The 22,912-nt window shown below is 34.5% G+C and overlaps 2 protein-coding genes across 5 annotated transcripts in view; both read right to left on the minus strand.

Moving 5' to 3' along the window:
- Nucleotides 1-6,688, minus strand: part of LOC121415060 — a 164,462-nt gene extending 157,774 nt beyond the window's left edge. For 3 of the 4 annotated variants that reach the window (XM_041608140.1, XM_041608139.1, XM_041608138.1), the window contains exons 1-2: nucleotides 6,471-6,683; nucleotides 31-607 (exon numbers count right to left, since the gene is read on the minus strand). In XM_041608140.1, the coding sequence (XP_041464074.1) occupies nucleotides 31-584 (554 nt within the window). In that variant the 5' untranslated portion in view covers nucleotides 585-607; nucleotides 6,471-6,683. Of the gene's footprint in view, nucleotides 1-30; nucleotides 608-6,470 lie in introns of all 4 variants that reach the window. The other variant, XM_041608142.1, reaches the window with a different exon arrangement.
- Nucleotides 6,689-16,770: 10,082 nt separating this feature from the next.
- Nucleotides 16,771-19,677, minus strand: LOC121414804 (protein FAM184B-like). The gene is made up of 3 exons (XM_041607859.1): nucleotides 18,508-19,677; nucleotides 17,913-18,095; nucleotides 16,771-17,341 (listed from the first exon to the last, which is right to left on the minus strand). The coding sequence occupies exons 1-3, from the start codon at nucleotides 19,675-19,677 to the stop codon at nucleotides 17,135-17,137; spliced, it is 1,560 nt and encodes a 519-aa protein (XP_041463793.1). The 3' UTR covers nucleotides 16,771-17,134.
- Nucleotides 19,678-22,912: the final 3,235 nt, after the last annotated feature.

Consider the following 22,912-nt stretch of genomic DNA (forward strand, 5'->3'; position numbering starts at 1 on the left):
AAAAAAGGCCATAGAGTTTAATGGACCTACCTTGCTTGGTCCAGGGAGCAATCTTGAATGAGTTGACTATTCACTGTTAATAGTTCGTCACCAAGTCGGAGTTGATTATCAGTATGAATGTACGAGTTTGGCAGGATAGCTGCCAGTCTGATATTTCCCAATATTTTTCCACCAGTGGAAGCGGACTTGACAGGATCCACAGCCCGAGGTACAGCCAGCCCTTGCTGCTTAGGGGTAGCCCCGCCGGTCTGGAGGACGATCCCCAGCTCGTCAAACGTTCGAGGCGGTGAAACGAAGCTTAATATTTTAATCTCATCCCTGTCTTTGCAATCGAGTCCATCTTGTTGCGGAGCCGGAGCTCTGTCCGCGGATCCTCCTACTACGATCCTGCCAGGGAGAACACCCTTACCTTGTAGCTTCCAATGGGTTGCACCTTCTTTCTCCAGGAGTCTATTCAGGTGGGAATTCAGGACGTGGATCGTTTCGAGCACCTCTCCCTGGAGTTGGGTATTACGTTGTGCAGCCTGTTGGAATTCCTCCACAAGTTGGAGGGCGCGAGAGGCTGAATCATCCGTGATAGGCATGCTGACTTCCTCCCTCTACAGCGCTGGGGGAATATTTGGAAACCAAAGACATTAAGAGGAATGAAGAGGGAGAGAAAACATTAACATAAGGATAAAATGTTGTTCCCAATTAGTATCAAAAAAGCATGCCAAGTCTGCAACCCCGTCATCTGTAAACTAGTTTTCTCCGATGATTCACATCCAAGCATGTTTATGTTCCCGCATCAGACACAAATACGTTTCATCATTTCCACTTTATGACGTCTCAGGGTTTCAGACGCATCATATCAAAGCCCATCTAAAGTGTTGGTGATGGGTCAGTAATGTATATTATACTGGAATCATCAGATCTAACATTCCACTATTACAACACTAAAGTGGTCACTGGATCTTTTTTATTTCAGTCGTTCCGTTTGAATGTCAATTTTCCAGGACAACCAATCAAAATAGATTTTTCAAATTTGAAATTTCTACCTTTATCCAATAAAACACTCTTATTTTATATCCTTCACAATATCATAACCAATTAATGTAGGGCATGCTCATTCACTCAATCGTGTACAGTGTAATAATGAAATGGACAAGTGACTTGCACTTTTGGGGAATTTCCAAAACTAAAGATAGTCTTTATCTGATAATATACGTTCTGTAGCAATTGGTCACTTTTTGTCAACTTGGAAATTACACAATTACTTATAGGCAAGAGCACACAGTAAAATCAAATTTAAACAACATGCATAAAACATGGATTACTACATGAAATTACAGTTGAATGTTAAAGAGCTTATTTTTTTTATTTAAACAACTTGTAAGCAATAAGTATCAGTAATTCAACATTGTTTATTTAGTATAAAACATATTGTTTAAAATCTAAACAATACCTTATTGGTTCAGTAATAAATTCTATAGCATTTTAACTGTGTAAAGATGTCTCTAGGCATATTCCAACACATCAAACTTTCTAGATAAGAACAATACAATAATAATATGGAATTCATGATCTGATTGTGTGAAGAGCTATACACAGTGCATGAGTAATTAAAATTTCAAAGTAAAAAAAATGTTATTTCATAAAAAAAATCAAAAGTTGTATATCCGTCGTCATATACACAGGACTAAAAAGTCCTCAGTAGGTGGTTTCAAACCACCTCGATCACAAGAATCCCCGTTAAATTACGAGAACTTTTTTAGGCTAAAAAATACCCATTAATTATTCCTGCATTCACACCGCCCCGAAACACATCCTTCGGGATAAGTTCCCGAAGTTACGAGCATGCACAGTGTGGTCTGATAAGCAGGCAAGGCGGGAGATTCAAAATCACTAGCCCAGCAGCCACCCACGCCGCCGCGCCCAACGACACGCTGGGATAAAAGTTCCCATAATTTGCTTTCACATCGCCAAAATACCTGCGACCTTGGAAAAATCCCCGCGAAAGTTCTCGTAATTTCGCCAAGTACCTACTATTTAGCGGGTATTTTCTTTCGGGGATATTACGCGTAGTTTGCTTTCACATTACCAAAATACCTGGTATTTTCTGATCGGGGTAAATTTCCCGATCAGAGAATACCTGGAACTGGCCAACTTCGAGGCGGTCTGAAACCACCTCAGGGGGAGATCTAGGTGGGGGCGCAGGACACATACGCCCCTCTATATTTTGACAGTCGTTCATTGAACATACAGAGCTAAATTTAAGAGAAATGTCATCCGCACCCCCTCAACCACAACATTTGCTATTGCTCCCCCTGTATACATCCTGGATCCACCACTAATGCTATACTACATGTAGTCAAATTTCCTGAGCGGTGTGAGTTGAAAACTGCCATTTTACAGATTTCTGTATGAACCACAAATGAAGCTGGTAGAAAACTCTAAATGCAGATGTTTTCAACTTGCCATAATGCCATCCATGACTGTGGCATAATACTAAGACTGGTATTATTAACAGAGCATAGATGAACATAACAAGGGCATTCTAAGATATAAGTTACAGAGTTTTAAGGTAATCAATTATAGTCAGTTCATCCTGATATCTAATCCATTAAATTTCTAACAATTAGAATTAACTACTATTACTACTAATAATAATAATAATAAAGCTACTACTACTACATGTACCAGGAAAAATTAAATAATAATGAAAATAATAATATAATAATAATAATTACATCATCATCATCATCATTATCACCATCAACACCGTCCTCATATTCAATCATCATTTATTGATATTGTTTTTTTATTGTTTTTTATTGTTTTTACACATAAAGGTGAAATAAATGAAACGAAAAATGAAATATTAAATTATGATAAAATAATCAAGTCAATAATTTCTAAAGATTTGATCAATACAATAAATACATTGAAAACCCTGAAGAGAATTGACATTGTTTTCTTTGCTAATGATTCCCCCAACAGGTGTTGTATTCTAGCCTATTGAAACCTGTTTGGAACAATCATTTCAGGGGCTCTAAATGATTTTTTTAATGGAAACTAAATTTGTAGAGGACCAGTGGGAAAATGAGATGGAGCCTTGCAACATGAATACAAAGTTGATTAAGTCACAATCTCACCCCCCTTTTTTTTGCCCAGAATTTGCTGTTAATATCTTTCTCTTTCAATTAGAATTTCCTGAAATTTCCAATATAAAAAGTGCAGTAGTTTTTTTGTACTGTCCTCAATCAAGAATTATACACCTATTGGCACGGATGCTCATATTGTATTTTTAATAAAGAAAAATCAAGCGCTTATCAATCAACCCCCCACCCTCAATTCTCAAGTCAAAGACTGCTAAATTACGCAATCCATGTTATCACTTGCAATCCTAATCTAAATTCTAATCAATATTAAGGCATACATTTATAGGGTGCCTTCAACAGGTGTTTCTAAGCGTGCTAATTTCTGTTTATTGATACTTGGGTGTTTATGTGTTTTTTTTAACTAGATGCAGAATATTCAAAGTAGACTCTGTATGTGTAAATTACATGAGAGATTCTAAAATCTCCAAAAGGGAAAGGGATACAATAAATATACAAGTTTAATATTTTCAAAAACAATTCACTTATATCCATTGTAAGTACTCAAGTACATGTAACATCTTTACAAATGATCTTCATAGGAACGAAAAAGGAGCCTCCCCTCCCCCTCCTCCTCAAAAAGGGAGGATAAAAATAAGATCAAGTGACCCAACTAATCGCAAGGCACAATTACTTATTTGTCTGGGTATATAAGCCTATTTCTTACATACAACATCCTAGCAGGTTCAATAAATTACTCTCTACAAAGGCTGCCTTGATAATACTTTTCCAGGTTAATCTGGAGTAATTTCCACTAAGCAGCTAAAATTAAACTACATCCTGCCTCCGATATACAGGCAAAGATGGTCTACACTGCTATATATCACTGTATGAGAATGGATCAGCCATATCTGCCATGTGTATTCATGGTACTGGTTTAGGCGATACATGAACGAGGTATATTAGCCATGAAGCAGTGTTGAACTTAAACGCCGCCTCATCATTAATAAACAATAACAATGATCACTGATCAACAATAATGAAATATTGAATACTACCCTTTAAAATGACTACTACTAATACTACTACTACTACTACTATCTACTACTACTAGTACCAGTACTACCGCTACTACTACTACTACTACTACTACTACTACTACTACTACTGCTACTTCTACCAATACTACTATTATTACTACTACTAATACTACCACTAATAATAATAATATTCATCCGAATAATAATAATAATGAAAATAATAATAACAATTACAACAGTACTACATGTATATAATTATTACAGATTCAAGCTCAAAGCAGTTTTTATTTAATGCAAAGCACATCAATGTGATCAATATTGATTTGCATAATGACAATGTTTCACCAAAAGTTTATTCATTCCCTGTACAGTGGCAACATATATTATTGAATTAAAGAAAATAGATACATGTACCACTATTTTTCAAAGTGAATTTGATATTAATCCATATCAATTTTTTTTATTCTTAATACAGTCATTATAAACTCTAATTGTTTTTATATTCATTCTGGTAGTTTATATTGTAATTGTATGCACCCACATTTTTTTCAAATACAAAGCAGTCTACATATAAATTTCAGAAAGTTCACTGATCTCTGACGGGAATGAGGATAAAGTTACATTGTTGCAAAGATTTACCTCAAGACTAATTCGCTTCTCATGACTCAAAAAACATCCAAATATAATGGAAAGGACGCCATTATTTTTATTTCTTAGAGTTTGTAAAAACTTAAAAAAGCAAATTACACTTGAAAAAAAAATTATCTGCAAAAACAATTTTGGTGCCTTGGAATTTCTGCACATGCACAGACTCATAATCAATGAAATTACAAATTGACATTTTTTTATAAATACATAAAATACATCAATCTATCAAACAAAAGAAAAATATATTTCTTACAAATGATTTATTATATTTCTTTGCTTCCCTTCTCAAACAGGAAATCAAACCTACATGATGCAATGAATCATATGCACGCAAAGACAAAAATAGGACCAAGTACACACATGATTTCTTTTTTTAAATACATGGTATGGACACAATTGTATTAATTAAATAATTTCAGACTCAAACAAAATGATTTCTTTGATTGATTCATTCATTGCTGTCATTTGAAAATTAATGATTTCCTTGAATCATCTAATCATAGTACATGTTGGTACTACATGTAGATCATCATAAATTAGTTCAATCATTATCATTCAAATTTAATAATAGTACTACTACTTACTACTACTACTGCTACTACTACTACTACTACTACTACTACTACTACTACTACTACTACTACTACTAGTACTACTGCTACTACTACTACTACTACTACTACTACTACTACTACTTGTACTACTACTACTACTACTACTACTACTACTACTACATGTACTACTACTACTACTGCTACTACTACTATTACAACTACTAATAATAATATTAATAACTATCATTATTAACTTACTAACTTAGATAAAGTAATAGCAATATAAATATCAAATAAGAAAATGCACCAAGAGGCACTATTACATGGATTGTCATTAATCTTCAGTGAATTTTCCATTTGCAAGACTTAAATTTTTTTTCCATCATTACTGCTACAGAGCAGCTACATATGATCTGTTAATAATCTTCTCCAAAACTACCATAATCTGATGTATTTGAATTCAATCATGTACGTTTTAACCAAACAAAGATATGCCAATAGATTGACTGACAGGTATGAGCATTCAAATTGGTATATTATTCAAATTTTCAATCTCATCAAATTCCTGTTCAGGATTAAATTCAATTCACCGCACGTGCATCTATTGTAGCAATGCATAGTAGAACTCCATTGGCAGGTATATTTGTAGAGTGTACAAAGTCAATAAACAATAAAATTACTAACCAAGGATGAATGAATACCAATACCTTGAATGAAAAAATGTAGAATTAAACAATTAATCCTCAGTCTCAGAGTCAGGCTCAGTGATGGGAAATGTGAAATATACACGAAATATGATAAATTTATATACCGGTCATGCCGGTATACATCCTGAGAAAAAAAAGTTATTCCTATCTGAATATTTAAGAAATATAGTTTTACTATTCTAAAACACATTAAATGCATCCGTTAATTTGCTACCAATTTGAATTGAAGCACTCGCATGTATACATGTGCAGATTGTGCACTCATAAAAAACTGGCAATTCCAATACTATAGTCAATATACAGTGGCCAGCCAGTGCCACCACTCTGCACTACATACATGCATACGGTACGGTACACCTGCTTAATTGATTGCCTCAAATTCAGAAAGGTATTTCGAACACCAAGAAAATTGAGAATTCATTCCAGTATTCTATTCATACTCACAACTTTCACTGATCAGCCGTTGACCTGAACTGAAAATTCCATTCCCATTACGAAGCGAAGACACAATCCTTCTTTTTGTTTCAGAAAAATGATAAATGGCCCAGTCAGTGGCTTCTTGCGTGACTGTTGTTGACTTCATAGCGTCCCTACCTACTCAACGGGCATTGCGTGGGCAGTTTACGTTGAATTACGTGTATAGGATCAGTGGTGTGTGTCAAACGATAAGCTTGGTCCCACCCGCAGAAATGCAAGGAACGTTCTGATAGCAGACGACAGTAGTAGGTTGAAAATGAAACTGAGGCCACATAATCATCAGGGCACATAGTGCTTAGATTATAGGCAGAGTAAATATAAGCTTGCAAGTACATAGATGGAAACCATATGAATGTGATATATAGATATTTTTATGAACATTCTTTATCTCTGAAGCTGACCGGGAGTTCTGAACATACTCTGTCACATGCTGGAATGAAACCGGTTGTTGAATTCAAGAAAAAAAAATCACTTTCACTTTTGATATATATTTATTTAAAAAATGTAAATCGAAGTTCAAATACAAATTGGGATATTACAGGTACAATTAAAAAGAGAAAATGGTAGGATTTAAAACGATCGGGGGCCGGGAGAAAACTAAGAAAGACACGACAAAAAGAAAGAGGAATCTGGAGACAAAAGAAAGTACGAAGTTCGGAATATTTCTCCTCTTCTGGCATTTCTCTTTCTCCTTTTCCTTTACGTATTCTTTTTTTTTCATATTTCATTTTGGGTCCCTTTTCCTGGCAATCGGCTCCCAATCTTTCTGAGAAAATTATTGGGCATATAACATGACGAAATCTTTAGGCATGTGTCCCGCCCCACTCCAGTATATAGGCTAGGAGTCACTTACCTTTCCCCAAAAAATATATATATATATTTGAAATAATAAATAAATAAATACAGGACTACTTAGAGAACGACAGGGGAAATGAAAAGGTTATAAAAAAGTGTGAAATAATATGATTTTTTATATCATACGTCACAATTTAATGAAAAAGATTTCCATTTTTTTTCAAGTCAATGTTTTTTAACCACTGAATAGGGCCTATCCCATGTCCTGCCCCCCCCCTCATTTTTTGGGGGGGTGCTAATTACTCATAATTTGCAGATCAGTGTTCGATTGCGATTATAATGTAAAATGAAGACCTCGATTAAATCATGCTCTCTGGAGTAGAGATCGGAGCTTTGGGGCCATGGACCCCTCCCCCCCACACACACACACCAAAGCAAAAAGAAAATAGAACGATAAAAAGTTTAACAATAAAAAAAAAAGAGAGAAAGGTCAAAAAGGATAAAATTCCGTCGTATTCTCTTATCAATAGCTTTTTAGAAATGTTGCTCCATAGGATTACACATTGTCGGCCCCCTCAATAAAAAATAAATTAATAAAACTCAGTACGGCACTCGAGTTTTCTTTTCTCACTTTTGCCGGAGAAAGAAGAGGGGGAGGGGAGATATAGGTGACATCATAGGGGTATGAATTACACGGTCGGGCCTTTCTTTCTAATAGCTCTCTGTATCTATCCCCTTTTTTATCCTCCATTTTTCTTTGTATATGCATCGTTGTAGCAAGCGTGGGAGCTGGGGTGTTGCATATAATTATTATTAAAGGTATGGTCCGGGCTGAAAATATTTATATCTTAATACATAAAGTAGCACTGAACAAAATGCCGAAAATTTCCCCCAAATCGGATAAAAAATAAAGTTATTGAAGTTTAAAGTTTAGCAATATTTTGTGAAAACAATCGTCATGAATATTGATTATTTATATCTTAATACATAAAGTAGAATTCACTGAACAAAATGCCGAAAATTTCGTCAAAATCGGATAAAAAATAAAGTTATTGAAGTTTAAAGTTTAGCAATATTTTGTGAAAACAGTCGTCATGAATATTCATTAGGTTGGCTAATGATGTCACATCTCCACTTTCCGTTTTCTTATGTTATTACATAAAATCATATTTTTTTCATTATTTCATACTTGTGGGAATAATATGTCTCCCTTATAATGAAATAAGTTGCAACAATAAATATCTAATGCACTAAATCAGTTGTTAATCCAATTTTTTTAGTTCTTGGAGGAAAAAATTATAACCTAATTTTATACAATAAAATAATAAAGAACAAATGGGGATGTGACATCATCAGCCCACCTAATGAATATTCATGACGACTGTTTTCACAAAATATTGCTTAACTTTAAAATTCAATAACTTTGTTATTCGTTATCCGATTTTGATGAAATTTTCGGCATTTTGCTCAGTGAATTCTAGTTTATTTATTAAGCTAAAAATACTTTCAGCCCGGACCACCCCTTTAACCATAGTCAGTTGATACCCCCCCCTCCACTCTCCTTGGGGGTGCTCCCAAATGAGATTTATAAGCAATTAACTTTTGGGGGCATTTCTATAATTCCCATCATATTGGAGTGATTTTTTTTTTTGTGTAGGGTCATTTTTTCCTAAACAAATCCCAGCACCTATAATAAAAAATCGGTTCCCGGGGCCCAGACTGTATGAAAAATTCATTCCCTTCATATAGCCCCTGCATGCATCGCAGATGTTTGAAAATCATAAGATATGCTATTGTGCGTAATATGTAAATAATTCAAGTTAATTGCAATTCAAGGGATCCATGATTCCAATGTGTATATTTTGCTCAGTCTTTCTTCTTAACCATGAATTTTAGAGAAAAAAAAACGAGAAACAGAAGAAAAAGAGAAGGGCGATGGAAGCCCCCATCCCTTATAAAAAGGCGATTAATTAATTTTTTTTTGAATAACGTTTTATTTACCCAGGGTAGCCAATTTAATCATAAGACTGCTCTTCCAGCGGGCCCTGCATAACATGATATGTTATTACATGTGGAGCGTTGTGGCCCAGTGGATAAGTCTTCGGACTTTGAAACAGAGGGTCGTGGGTTCGTATCCCAGCCATGGCGTAATTTCCTTCGGCAAGAAATTTATCCACATTGTGCTGCACTCGACCCAGGTGATGTGAATGGGTACCCGGTAGGATTTATTCCTTGAATGCTTTAGCGCCTATATGGCCGCTCAGCTACAGCCGGGGTAATAATAATGTACCAAGTATATTTCAGCGCCTTGAGCACATAATCAATATGGATTTGGCGCTTTAGAAATATTATTATTATTATTATTATTACCCTTCTTCCAGTCTAAATGCTGAGCGCCAAGCAAGAGGCAGAAGGTCCCATTTTTGTAAGTCTTTGGTATATGACTCGGGATCGGACCCACGACCTTCCGTTCATGTGAGGCGGACGCTCTACCTCTGAGCCACCATGGTATTATGCAAAACCTAAATAGTTTAAAATAAATCGCAATTTAATCGATCCACATTTCCGATGAGTAGGCCAATATTTTGCTCGGCCTTTATTTAGAACCATTAATTAAAAAAAAAAGAAACAAAAGAGAAAGAGAAGGGCGATGCAAGCTCCCATCCCTAAAAAAAAAGATTGTGAAAAGGGCCTCTCTAGGCAAAGGACTCATAAGAAAGAGGAAGTGATACAATAAAATAGGAGTCAGCTTATCATCTAAGATGTATAAGACAGGGACGGATCCAGTTTTCGCCAACAGGGGAGGGGTGGATTTTTTTTACTCTTATTTGCCCCGATCGGCCGCTCAAAGTTTATTTTTGTTTGTTTCTTTGAAGGGTTAGTCCTAGGAGTCACATCTTATCTTATCCCATAAGCCCTATTTAAATAGAACGAGAGCGAAGCCCGAGCTAAAATTTTGGGAAATTTTATGTATTTTGTCATGAAAATTTAACGTTCTGGGTTGTGTTGGTGATCTCGAATAATTAAGATGGGTATGTAACTAAATAATTACTGTGAGCGCGAAGCGCGAGCAAAGTTTTTCAATATACACATTTTCAATATGAAGACGACAGGCCCTACATATTTCAACAATCAAATAATGCAATCGTGAAGCGAGAGCTGATTTTTTTTAAATAACGACCTTAAAAACTTGATATTCTTAGCACGTTTTGTAATCATGAACAGGATAGGTAATAAATGAACAATATACGAGTGCGAAGCTCGAGCGGAAAAATAGATTTATAGACCTAAAAACAGGACACTTCATTCATGTTTTGTGAATCACTACCAATGTGAGCGCGAAGCGTGAGGAGAAAATATTTATATTCCTATTTTAAACTGGATAATTTAAGCACGTTTTAAATAAAGAACAAGCTGCGTATCTCAATAAACATGCGCGTGATTTAGATTTATACCTGGGCTGAGCATTCTAAGTACATAATATATTTGTCATCATCAAAATCAATAATGTGAGAGTGAAGCACGAGTTGAAAACATTTGATATTCCTATCTTAAAAAGGGTCAATTCAAGCACTATATGTAGGACAAATAATTGTGAAGTGAATATGGATCGCACCTATTGAATGAGGCGAGCGTGAAACACGAGCTGATATTTTTTGTTATTTTAACCAAGGGCCCGGACATTCTAAGGATATTTGTTTTAGCGCGAGCTGAAAATTTTGATATTCCGACTATAAAACAGACATTTTACAAACCACTTTTTTTTTAATCAATTCGTAAATCATACAAAATAATGAAAACTTTATGTCTGACCTAAAATAAGTTTTGTATATTGACTGCCAAAAATGTTAGCCTCCATATCAACCTATTAAGCAAGATTTATATTTCATTGAACATGCAATGTGAGCACAAAGCGTGAGCGAAAATTTTACATTTTTAATATTACTTTTTTTTCCTTTCCCCTTCTTTTTTTGGCTCCGCCAAAAAAGGGGGGGGGGGCGGGCGGGCCCCTCGCCCCCCTGGATCCGCTTATGTGAGAGCATCACCCCTCGCCTCCTCCTCACTTTAATCTATGACAACTCTCGAAATTCCGTAGATTGAAATTCAATTTAATAGAGTGTTGTTTAAGGACCAATCCAAAGTTGAATTGAAAATCGAATAATTCATTCTAAATCTTTAATTCAAGGACTATTCCAAAATTGGACTGAAAGTTTCAATCGAATAAAATTGGATTGTAAATCTGTAAGATTAAAAATTTCTATCAACTTTGGATTGGTCCCTTATCGCAATTTATTTAAATATATGAAATTAAGAGAGAAGATTGAAAATTGGGGGGAGGGGATGATTGTGTATTTGTTGTAGCAAATCTGTTTCTCGTTGTGTCCACCATTTAAATCACGATCTGCACGTAATAATATAGAAAAACATTTCTAAGAAATCATCAAACGTTCTAAACTCTATCCCCTTTAGCCACCCCCCAACGCCATTTTCAATTTGATAAAAAAAATATCGCGATCGTTATTGCTCAAAGAACACCCAGGATTATTTCATTTTAATTTTGAATTGAATGATTTAGAGTAAAATAGCAAACCTGAATTATCACTCAAGACGGTTAGGATCAGGGTTTTTGTTCTTATTTATTTTATTTTTTATTTAAACGAACATAATAGAATCATTTATGTTAGGTGTATCTGAGAAATTATTGAAGGTTGCAGATATATATTTTTTATTTGTGTTATTTCTTCTCATTTAGGTCGCTGCGTGAATGATGGCGCTCTTTCGCCCATTATAGTAGAGTATCCATACAGGTGCTCTACGTAATACCGGGCAAGTGTTATAGAAAACACTTCCCTGGTAATACCTATTCGGAAAAATGAGTAAGACAAATGCATGCAACCTGGGATCAATTCTGCATGGTACAGTATGCAATTTGCTACTTAATATTCTGCCGGCTTTTATCCCAAACAATAGTTCTTTTTTATGTTTAAAGATTTTGAATTACTATTGTGTGAATCTTTTGTTAAAGGACAAGTCCACCCCAACAAAAACTTGATTTGAATAAAAAGAGAAAAATTCAACAAGCATAACACTGAAAATTTCATCAAAATCGGATGTAAAATAAGAAAGTTATGACAGTTCAAGTTTCGCTTCATTTCACCAAAAAAAGTTATATGAATGAGCCAGCTACATCCAAATGAGAGAGTGGATGATGTCATTCACTCACTATTTCTTTTGTTTTTTAGTGTTTGAAATATAAAATATTTTGATTGTCTCGTCATTTTCATGTGAAATGAAGTTTCATCCCCTCCTGAACACGTGGAATTTCATTATTTTAACATTTTGTGCTTCAGGCAAGGAGGTCCTAATCGTCAAATTCGTAAAAATTGAAATATTGTATAATTCAAACAATACAAAACAAAAGATATAGTGAGTGAGTGACATCATCAACTCTCTCATTTGGATGTAACTGGCTCGTTCATATAACTATTTTGTTAACAATAAGTGAAACTTTGAAATGTCATAACTTTCTTATTTTACATCCAATTTTGATGAAATCTTCAGCATTGTGCTTGTCTGATTTTTCTTTATTGATTCAAATCAACATTTTTCTGAGGTGGACTTGACCTTTAATATTGCGATTTTTAATGTTTTGCAATAAAAAATATATATATACATCACGTATTATTGATGTAATAGTGAATCATAAATTTTGAAATTTCAAAATTTCTCTGTGAAAGAATAATAATTAAAAATACATGAAGATATTTAAAATTAAAAAAAGACAGGGAAAGACAGGAAGAACACTCTAATTTGCAGGGATTTAAAGGAAACCAAAACCCAAGATACGAAGCAATCTTATTGGAAAAAGTAAGATAAGGGAAACAATTTGAAACAAGCTTCATCATTAAATATTGGTTGTGAAATATGCAAATTATGGACGTTTAAAAAAGTCTTGTACTTTCTATGGGGGATCCTCGAATTGGCAAACATGCTTCAAAATGGCTGATTTTGTAGACAACTCTCCATTTGTTTTGTACACAATTTTTCAGATTTTCCCTATTATCTTTAAAATTGCATATTGCCTCATTCTGAGCATAACATATAATTCACACACACACACAAAAAAAATCCGGGTGGACTGTAGTTAGAGAATGATCGAACATGGGACTTACTTTCAATCCTATAAAATTTGGATTTTCAAGGGATTTGAATCCTTTGAGATTAAGGATTGAAACTAAAACCAGAAGGAGAAGAAGAAGAGGGAAAAAGCTGGAAAGGTAAGAAGTAGATCAAGAAGATTGAGAAGACGAAAAAGAAGAACAGATAAAATGACAGTTTGCATCATGACAATAATTTGATTGGTATACACTGTCCCAGCTAACATATCTCCTCTTTTAGGCTCACCCCCTCTCTTTTGATACACAATTAATTCAAACAAAAAACAACAACACACAAAAAACTTTGATTTCACACTTTATTCAAATATAAAGACTTTGCAATAAAAAAACAATTAAATTTATTATTGCATGTTGATTTGATAAACATACTAATTTTATTGGTTTATGTTAAACTAAAAAAAATTATTGAATTTACTTTAATATCACACACAATATTTTGGAATATTTTTGAACTCTTAAATCAAATTGTCTGGTTTTCAGTTACAAATCATTTTATCTCTTCAATTATTAATTGGCAATTACTTTTCAGCTACAAACATGTATAAAAAAAATATAAAAAACGGGATGGCATATAAATAAAAAATACTTTGTATTGATATTTTCCTTCATTATTAGTTGGCAGTTACTATTTGGCTAAAAATATATAAAAGAAATATTAGATAAAAATATCATGGTATGGCAATTAAACCTCCAAAATAGATGTATTATAGATATTTTTATCAATAATATCAAATGATACAAAAGACTAAATAATCTAAAATCTCTATAACTTTTAATATCAGAAAACACAAAGACCAATATTCTAATAAATCTACATTTCTTTAATTTTTATCCTGAATATCCATTATTTTTTCTTGGTGATGGGACTAAATAAATATGTAAAGTGCTGTATTTTCTACAACAATATTGTCGTTAGGAAAGTATTCATATCAATATGTTACCTGAACTTCTACCTAGTGACTTTAATCTCTTGACAATAGATTGTATGTATCTAGGACTGATGATATAATCAGAGGTAGACTAACACTAATCTTGCTTTTAAAAAAATCGGCAAAAACACTGCATAGAAAAACTTCATTTGGGAAGTTCTTGTTTAGGATGGAAGAAAAGGAAATTATATCTGCATTGTTTGGTAATTCTAAATGCTCTTAGCAATTTTAATAATACTTTCCATATATTCCTTTTTTTCACAAGACAAACTGCAATACATGTATGCTCTTGAATACTGATAAAATACGGAAGAACACAATTGATATCTTAAAGATGATGTTGAGTTAAAACCCCTTGTACGAATCCAACATTTAGTGCCTGGTCATTCCTCCTCCCCCCAAAAAAATTAAACCACCAATCTCCGTCATTCTCCTGGACGTAAGCAAATTAAAACACATCACTTCCACATATTTTGTAGATCTTCTGAATAAAGTCATGCCAAATCAATGAGCCCATTACTCTTTTGAAAGCAATAGCACAAATACTTGCAATATGAATTCTTAGACAGGAATTAGGAAAATGACACTTTTATCTGATATCCAATTATTTCTAATATTCTATTAGAATTCACTAGGTGGACTCAGAGAAATGAGTCATTTTGACAACTAACTTAATAATTTTACTTTGAAAAGAGAAGAAAAAATGATCAAAGGAATGGCAATTGTTAATTTGATAAGACACCACAATCAAATATTCCATAAACTTCCAAATCATGTCTGATTAGATTACCTTGCAATTTCCATGTTATAAATATAATAATTATCACACACATAGGGAATTAATATACTAATGAACACAATACATGTACATGTATATGAATTTTTACTCAACCTCATAAACAATGTCTTTGTACATTCTTTAAAAATATATATACAAATTTCATAAAAATACACATCTTAATATAAATTTGACATTCGTTTCAATACTGCACAGATCCCATTGCATTTTATCATAATTAAAAAATATGATTCATACTTTCATACATTTCAATACTTCTATGGTAGAGTGCTATAAATTGGACATCTCTCAGATGGAAGAAGCTACCAAGATTTTTTTCTAGGTTAATAGAAAGAGAGCAAAAAATTGCAAAAACAGCAATTTGGATTGACCAAGAGGTCAAATAAAAAATTTAAAAATAGTTTGGAAATCTGTTAAATATTTAGACTTCCTAACATTTGAAGTTGAGCAACTCTGAAATGCAAGTTCAGAATTTTGTTCGGTATCCCATCCCCCTCTTTTAAAAGAGGAAAATATATGATTTGCCCACTGACAGTGATTCACCAATAATCCCTTCAAAGTTGTAAGTTCATTTTGTGATTACCTAAACAAAAAAGGGCTGTTGCGTAGACTACAATTAATGAAATCCTTTAAAGTAAAGAAAACTAAATAAATGAAAATTATCATTACTATTTTATTTTATTTATTTATTTAGTTATTTATTCATTGTTAGTTTTTTTTTTTTTTTTTTTTGGGGGGGGGGTAAAGTCTCATCTCATGTGAAATGTATCCAAACCAAATGTATGTACTGTACATGAACATCATGTTTTGTAAAACTTTGGCAACATTATAAAGTCAATGGTTTTAATGTAAGAATACTATAAAAATATTTTTCTCACTTTCAAAATATACATTTACCACATCTCTCTATGTCCATTTCAGGAAGTACATTTATATAAAAAAATACATAATGCAGCATAGAGCAAGACTGAATATCAGACCTGAATACTTTTCAGATCTTTCAAAGGCAACTCTTACTGTGGGAGTGATGAGAGCAAAACTTGTGAGCATTTCTTAATTTATATTCTTTAAATGTCAAATGGACTGATAAAAATACATGATATATATATATTTTTGTAATCATTTCAATATGAAATATTTTAGTGAATAAGTGTCAATTCAATTAAAATTATATAGGGGAATAATATAATGCAAAGTTGACTGGCCAAGTATTCACACACTGATTTTTAATTTTTGTTTATCATTCCACTGTAATATTACTATTACCCCTTTCATAAACCCAATTATGTGGCTAATAGAAGCATAATTTGGTCGTAAAATTGGAGGAGGACCAGAGTTATCTGCATTGTTTTGATGCTGCTATTATCCGCATAATAGCAGCATCGGGACCAGATTTTGACTTTATGAACGCATTTCCAAATAATGCGGATAAGTGTCATGGTGCGGTCACCCTTTTCCAACATCACTGCATCGGAGGGGGAGTGTCCAGTTGTCATAACGATTATCCGCCTTTTTCAGGACGGGCGCTTATAAAAATAGTGCGGATTATTTTTGGAGTTAGTGAACACAATTTTTATTGAATTATCCGCATTAATCTTAGGCGGCTAATTGGAGGATGGGTTTATGAAAAGGGTAAAAGTTGACTGGCCTAAAAGGAGATACCTCACAAGGCCCAAGGTCAGACCTAGTTTAATATTGCTACATCAATATCTCCATGCAAAGGGCAAAATGAGTCTTGTGAGAGCAAGATATATTAATTGCACCTCTCAAAAGTACAAGACATTCATTTTACTTCACTTGAAAACAAATTTGCTAGAAATCAATATAAGTAAAAAAAAAAAAAGAGAAGTCATTCACAAAATGTCGGCCTACCAAAACTTTTCCTGATCAAAGAAAAAATATCAACTTAGTCTTCACTTCAATTTTCAATCAGCTATATCCACTTATACTGCGGACCGAAGCCTTCTCCCTGACCGATGGTGATGTCCCCATGACTCCTGCCCCTTTTGAGTTGTGTCCTGGCTTGGTACGATCCCTCTGTCTCCCGTCCATGCCCAGGGTTGGTAATCGGTTCGGCAGTGACCGGGATTTGTGGGAACCATCATCAGAACGAGACGATAGGGATCCCGAGGGTGACTGCAACACAAACACAAAAGAATGACTGGTTAAAATACAAGGTCCAGGGTTCTAGTCCCAATGCAGCAATCGAGTCCTATGACAAGGCGGCATATATCTACATTTGCCACTCTCCGCCCAGGTGAGTGTAGCAAATGGGTAGTACAACTGCACAACCTAGTATAAAGGAATTCCTTGAATGCTCAAGCACAGGATGAGGGCAGCCTTGTTAAAGGCAGAATAACAGTATGCAAAAAACTATGAATATTTCAGATGAACTTGGTCTTTACCATTCAACTTTACTACTTTGTGAACAGAAATAAAAATAAAATCACATCATAAATAAGTAAAATTTACATGACTTGAATGAAGTAAATAAAATTCATTAAGCAAAGGGTGATACAATCATAGACAAAATAAAGACAACTTAATGAATGATAAATAAGGATGTGATACATTACAATATTGGATTTGATTTGATGGGAGAAAATATTATATATCACATATTCAAGACACATACAAGTATATTCAATATTGTGAAATGCAAAGGGGGGGAAACGAAAACTCATATTAGACAAATTGTGATACCTACCAGAACCGATTGGTCAGGTCTAGGTCTAGCCATTCCAAGATTTGGTCCTGCTACTGTCATTCCTCCCAGTCGAATTGGATTTGAGTCTGCAAACATGCGATTGAAATTTCCTTCCCTGTTACTAAGTTCCATACGGTACCATTTGATCTCCTTCCGCAGCCTTTCAATTTCTTCTTGAGAATCCTGCAATGAAAATTAGAATTTGGATCATGAATAACAAAATTACGAATTTGCACCAATTAAAAACATATGAAAAAAATAATTCTATTCTTTATTTCTAAAACATGTGTCACCTAAACTGAGTTTGATGTAACAATGATATCTAGATTAAGTTCATGAAAAGTTGGGGCACACAAATAACGTTGCATAATGGAAATATGAATGTCTCATACTCCTTTGAAAATACATTTCAATTTATTAAAGATTGCTTATAAATAGGGGAAAAGAAAGAACAAGATATGAAATAACAGAAGTCACTGCCAAGTTTCACAAAATTAGATTGAAGATAATTTTTGTAACCTAGTATAATAAGTGATCTGAACATCTGAGGTGATATTTTTTAAGCCTCCCTTCGTTAATTGCTTGAAAGACTCACACTTAAAGAAACTTCAGAGAGGCTTTTAGATGATCTTGAACCAGGTCTAGTTGAGGTCGATTCAGTGCTCCGCCTTTGTTTCTGTTCATGATTAGATGACGCTTCCTTCTTTTTCTCCTGTAATCTGGTTTTGAGATGTCTGATGTCCGTTTCCAGCATCTTACTCTTCTTCTGTGCCATCTCCTTGGCTTTATTTGCTTGAGTTGCATCATCAATAAGTTTTGAAATTCTTAACCTCAACTCTCCTTCAGTCTTTTCTAAATCCTTTTTAAACTGGGCGATTGCCTTGTCACTTTCTCTCTGTGTTTGAACATTCATTGCCACCATGTGTTTCAAGTTTTCATTTTCTATTTCCTTGACCTTCAATTCTTCTTTGAGCCGAACAAGGTCTACAGGATCGGGTGATCCATTCGTTCGGGGAGAAGTTACTTCAAGGTCAACAACATCAACTCCTGATGAAGGCTCCCTTAATGCCGACGATTGATCATGGCATTTTTTATTAGATTGCTCCATTTTGGTCATTAACTTTGCCTTCACTGCCTCCTCTTTGCTGATCTCCAATTCCTTTTGTAACTTGACAATATCTTCTTTGAGACTTGCAATCTCCTTTAAATGTGTCCCATCCTTCCGCCGGATTTCAAGCAACTGCTTCTCGCTCTCTTGCTTTTGTTCATTTAACTTTTTTTGAAAGTCCTGCTGAATGGCCGCGGCTTGTGTTTGTGTCTTTCTTTTCGCTCCTTCCAAGTCCTGTTCAAGCGCTTCGATCCGTTTCTTCGCGTCCGCGATAACGTTGGCAATCTCTTGCTCATAGGCTTCTTTTGTCGATTCCAACTCCACTTCTCTCTCGTGATTGCGAGAAAACAACATATGTACAACTTGTGTGAGCTCTGCAACCTTCTTGGACATTTTATGTTCAAAAGTTTTCTTGTTATTTAGACGAGAAGTCGGAATTCCCGACCCTCCTCCCCCCGTCAGCCATGGCAGTTGTTTATGATGGCAACGTAAAATCTGAAGATTTCGACTGTATTCTTCTGTATGGTATAGTTGCTGCGCCAATAACGAAGAAAAATTAACGTTTTGCGTGGTAACGGTTGACGGAGTAGGTATATTAACAAAAAATGGTCTTATTTCAATGTGGCATATAGATTTTAATGTGTGATTTGGTTTCATGTATTATAAATGTAGCGCTTGGCACAAAAGAGGTCAGAAATTGTCGAGTTGTATTTCAATGTAATTTAATTTGTACTTTTCCATATAATGATGCTGAGATGTATAGGCCCCTACAAAATGTATTTACTTTCCTGCAATTGTGGAAATAAATGAAAGGAAAATCAAAGTTTCGGATCCGGAGGGGGGGGGGCATAGGCCGAATATGCCCACCGGCCCTATATAATAATAATAATAATAGTAATAATAATAATAATAATTGGATTTATATAGCGCTTTTTCCAGAGGATACAAAGCGCTGTTAATTGCATAATACAAGTTAAGGTTTACGGTTATATAAGTGTGTTTTGAGAAGTTTTTTGAAGAGGTTAAGAGAAGAGAGGTTTCGAAGAGATGGAGGGAGTTTGTTCCAAAGACGGGGGGCAAGAGATTGAAAGGAGTTGAAACCGGCCTGTTTTCTGGACTTTGGAATTACATAGGAAGGAGCAGCAGTAGAACGAAGTGAGTAAGTAGATCTTTGTTGATGAAATAATGAAGAAATGTAGGAAGGTAGTTTGGTTGACAGAGACTTATAGGTTTGAACAAGTATTCGATAATGTATTCTATCAGAAACAGGTAGTCTGGCATGTACGCAGGTGAAGTATTTTTTGCTTGTCAGAGTTTTTGTGAGCAATACCCCGGCCCTCTTTTAACTTATATCTTTATGTAATTGTTGTTTTAATTTTAATTACTTTTTACCTGTTTTGAGTGTGCATGACCATCCCAGACGACCCAGAAAAACATAAAAATTATGATTTCAAAATTATTTTTATTTTTATTTTCTTCGGATCAGGCGATTTCGTCGTCATCGTTCCTCGATATTGAGTGATACCAGCGAAATCCCAGATTCAACCCCTTCGTCACCACAACCAGCGCCGCCTGTACCGGAATATGAGAAACCAACAGTAAAAAAACTCACCAAAGAAGAACAAATGAAGGGTAAGTTTACTTTTCTTTCATTCAGTGTATTCCTTCCACCCAAAGTTTCTTCTTAAAAGAATCATACTCGGATCCCGCCCCTGGCCCTCAGCCTCTTGGTTGACAACTAATAAACAGAGTCCGTGAAATTCACCGAGAATAATGATGAACTGAATTCCATAAAAATCTGACATAAATAGGCAAAGTTATTAAATATAAAGCAAAGCAATATTTTGTGAAACAGTATATACATCGTCCTGGATACTCATTAGGCCTATATTGGGTGATGATGTCACACTTCCACCTTGCTCTTTTCTTATGGAATCTAACAACCATGCAAAAAATTATTGATAAGTAAATATTTGAATTTAATTTTGTGGTTGAAGAGTTTAGACAAATGTTTAAACAACTGCTGTGCGATTCACATATTAAACAGCACTGTGTGCAAAAGATAAACCTCTTTTATTGCACTGTTCGTATATGGTTTTCTTTCCCCTTTCTTTTCGAGGCCTTTATCAATTAAGCTCTAAGCTTAAGATTGAGGTCTCCCACATTTCAAAATGTATTAGGCCTATGTCGATATATATATGTATATATTTCCCCGGTATTTGTTTTAATAATTAAAAAAATTATCAGGTGGCTTGGAAAAAAATTGCCTACATGTTTTCTCTTTATGGGGAACAATGTCTCCATTCTGATCTTTCTTATTTCGGGCCCTACTTGAAAAAATAAAAATTATTTTTGTCTCCCTCGTAAGAATAGGCCTATATTAAGTTTCAACGATGTTAATTATTACGTCAATCCTATAATTGGAGGACATACTTTGAATAACATAAGTCAATAAATTAATCATGCAGAAACATATTGTTGAGTTGATGCACCTATATTGCATGGCATTCGGAACTGTTTAAAATCTCAGACAGTTCTGAAAATCGAGTCTAGCTTAATAGTTACTTTAAAAATGTCTGAATTTTTTTTAAACATAAGACCCTCAAACCACAAATGATGGCACGACACTGATTGTGGAGTCTTTGGAAGCAGTGGCGTAGTTAGGATTTTTTTCCCGGGGGGGGGGCACTGGGGGGTCCTTGCTTTTTCAGGGGGGGGGGGCACCGGCCATTTTCCGGTGTGTGTCTATGTGTCCACAAGGGCGGATCCGACTTTCGCCAATAGGGGACCGGGCCAGAAATTATCTTCACCTATATCAGTCACTTCTTAGTTTTATTCTTATAAAACAACATAAACATAAAATAATCTCATAAGCCTTATAAAAAGTGCGAGCGCGAAGCGCGGGCGATTTTTTTTTTACTTTAATGTATTTTTTCCTGAAAATTTAATTTTCTGGGCAATGTTATGTGTGATCCTGAACAAGATTCGTATGTACCCCAAGCGCGAACAGAAATTTTTATCAACTGTTCTAGCATTATCGAAAAGGGACCTGTTAAGGACTGCTTACAGCCATACCCACGCAGACGCATATATATATTTTAATAATACGAGCACGAAGCGCGAGCAAATTTTTTGACATTCCGACCTTAAAAAAATGGTAATTCTAAGCACTTTTTGTATTAATTAATGGGATAGGTATGTAACTAAACAATTGATGCGAGCGCGAAGCGCAAGAGGAAGAAAATTGAGATACCTAAAAGCGGCCGGGACACTCGATCTATTCATATTTTGTAAATCATAAATAGGATATAGTCAATTGGGTATCATTAATAATGCGATCGTGAAGCGTGAGCAGACAGTTATTGATATTCTGATGTACTATAATATAAAGAACAAGCAGGCTATCGCGCATGTTTTATATTTAGACCTAAAATCTGGGCATTCTGAATACATTTGTTTAATGGAACATTATGGAATACACGTAGACAATATAAACTTGGCAAATCAAACAATGTGACCACTCAGCGTGAGCTTAAAATGCTGATATGTAGACCATAAAACGGACATTTTACAGAGCACTTAAATTTGTAAATGAAAAAAAAAATAATGAAAGCTCGATGTCCGAGCTAAAATATGTTTTGCATATTGACTTCAAAACCTGCTCCACATCAGCCTATTGAGCAAGATATGAATCCCATCGAACAGGCAATTATGGCGCGAAGCGCCAGCAAAAATTCTATATAGTAACATGAAAAAATATATTTTTTTAATTGCAAGTCTTCCTCTCACATTATTTCATATACTCGTCTTCCTCCTCTTCTTTTTTCTTCTGTCTTTCTTCTTCTTTTCCTTTTTCTTTCTTCTTTCTCCCTTTTTTTCTTTTCCTTTTTTT

This window comes from Lytechinus variegatus, chromosome 5 (assembly GCF_018143015.1).
Source record: "Lytechinus variegatus isolate NC3 chromosome 5, Lvar_3.0, whole genome shotgun sequence".
NCBI classification, from domain to species: Eukaryota; Metazoa; Echinodermata; class Echinoidea; order Temnopleuroida; family Toxopneustidae; genus Lytechinus; species Lytechinus variegatus.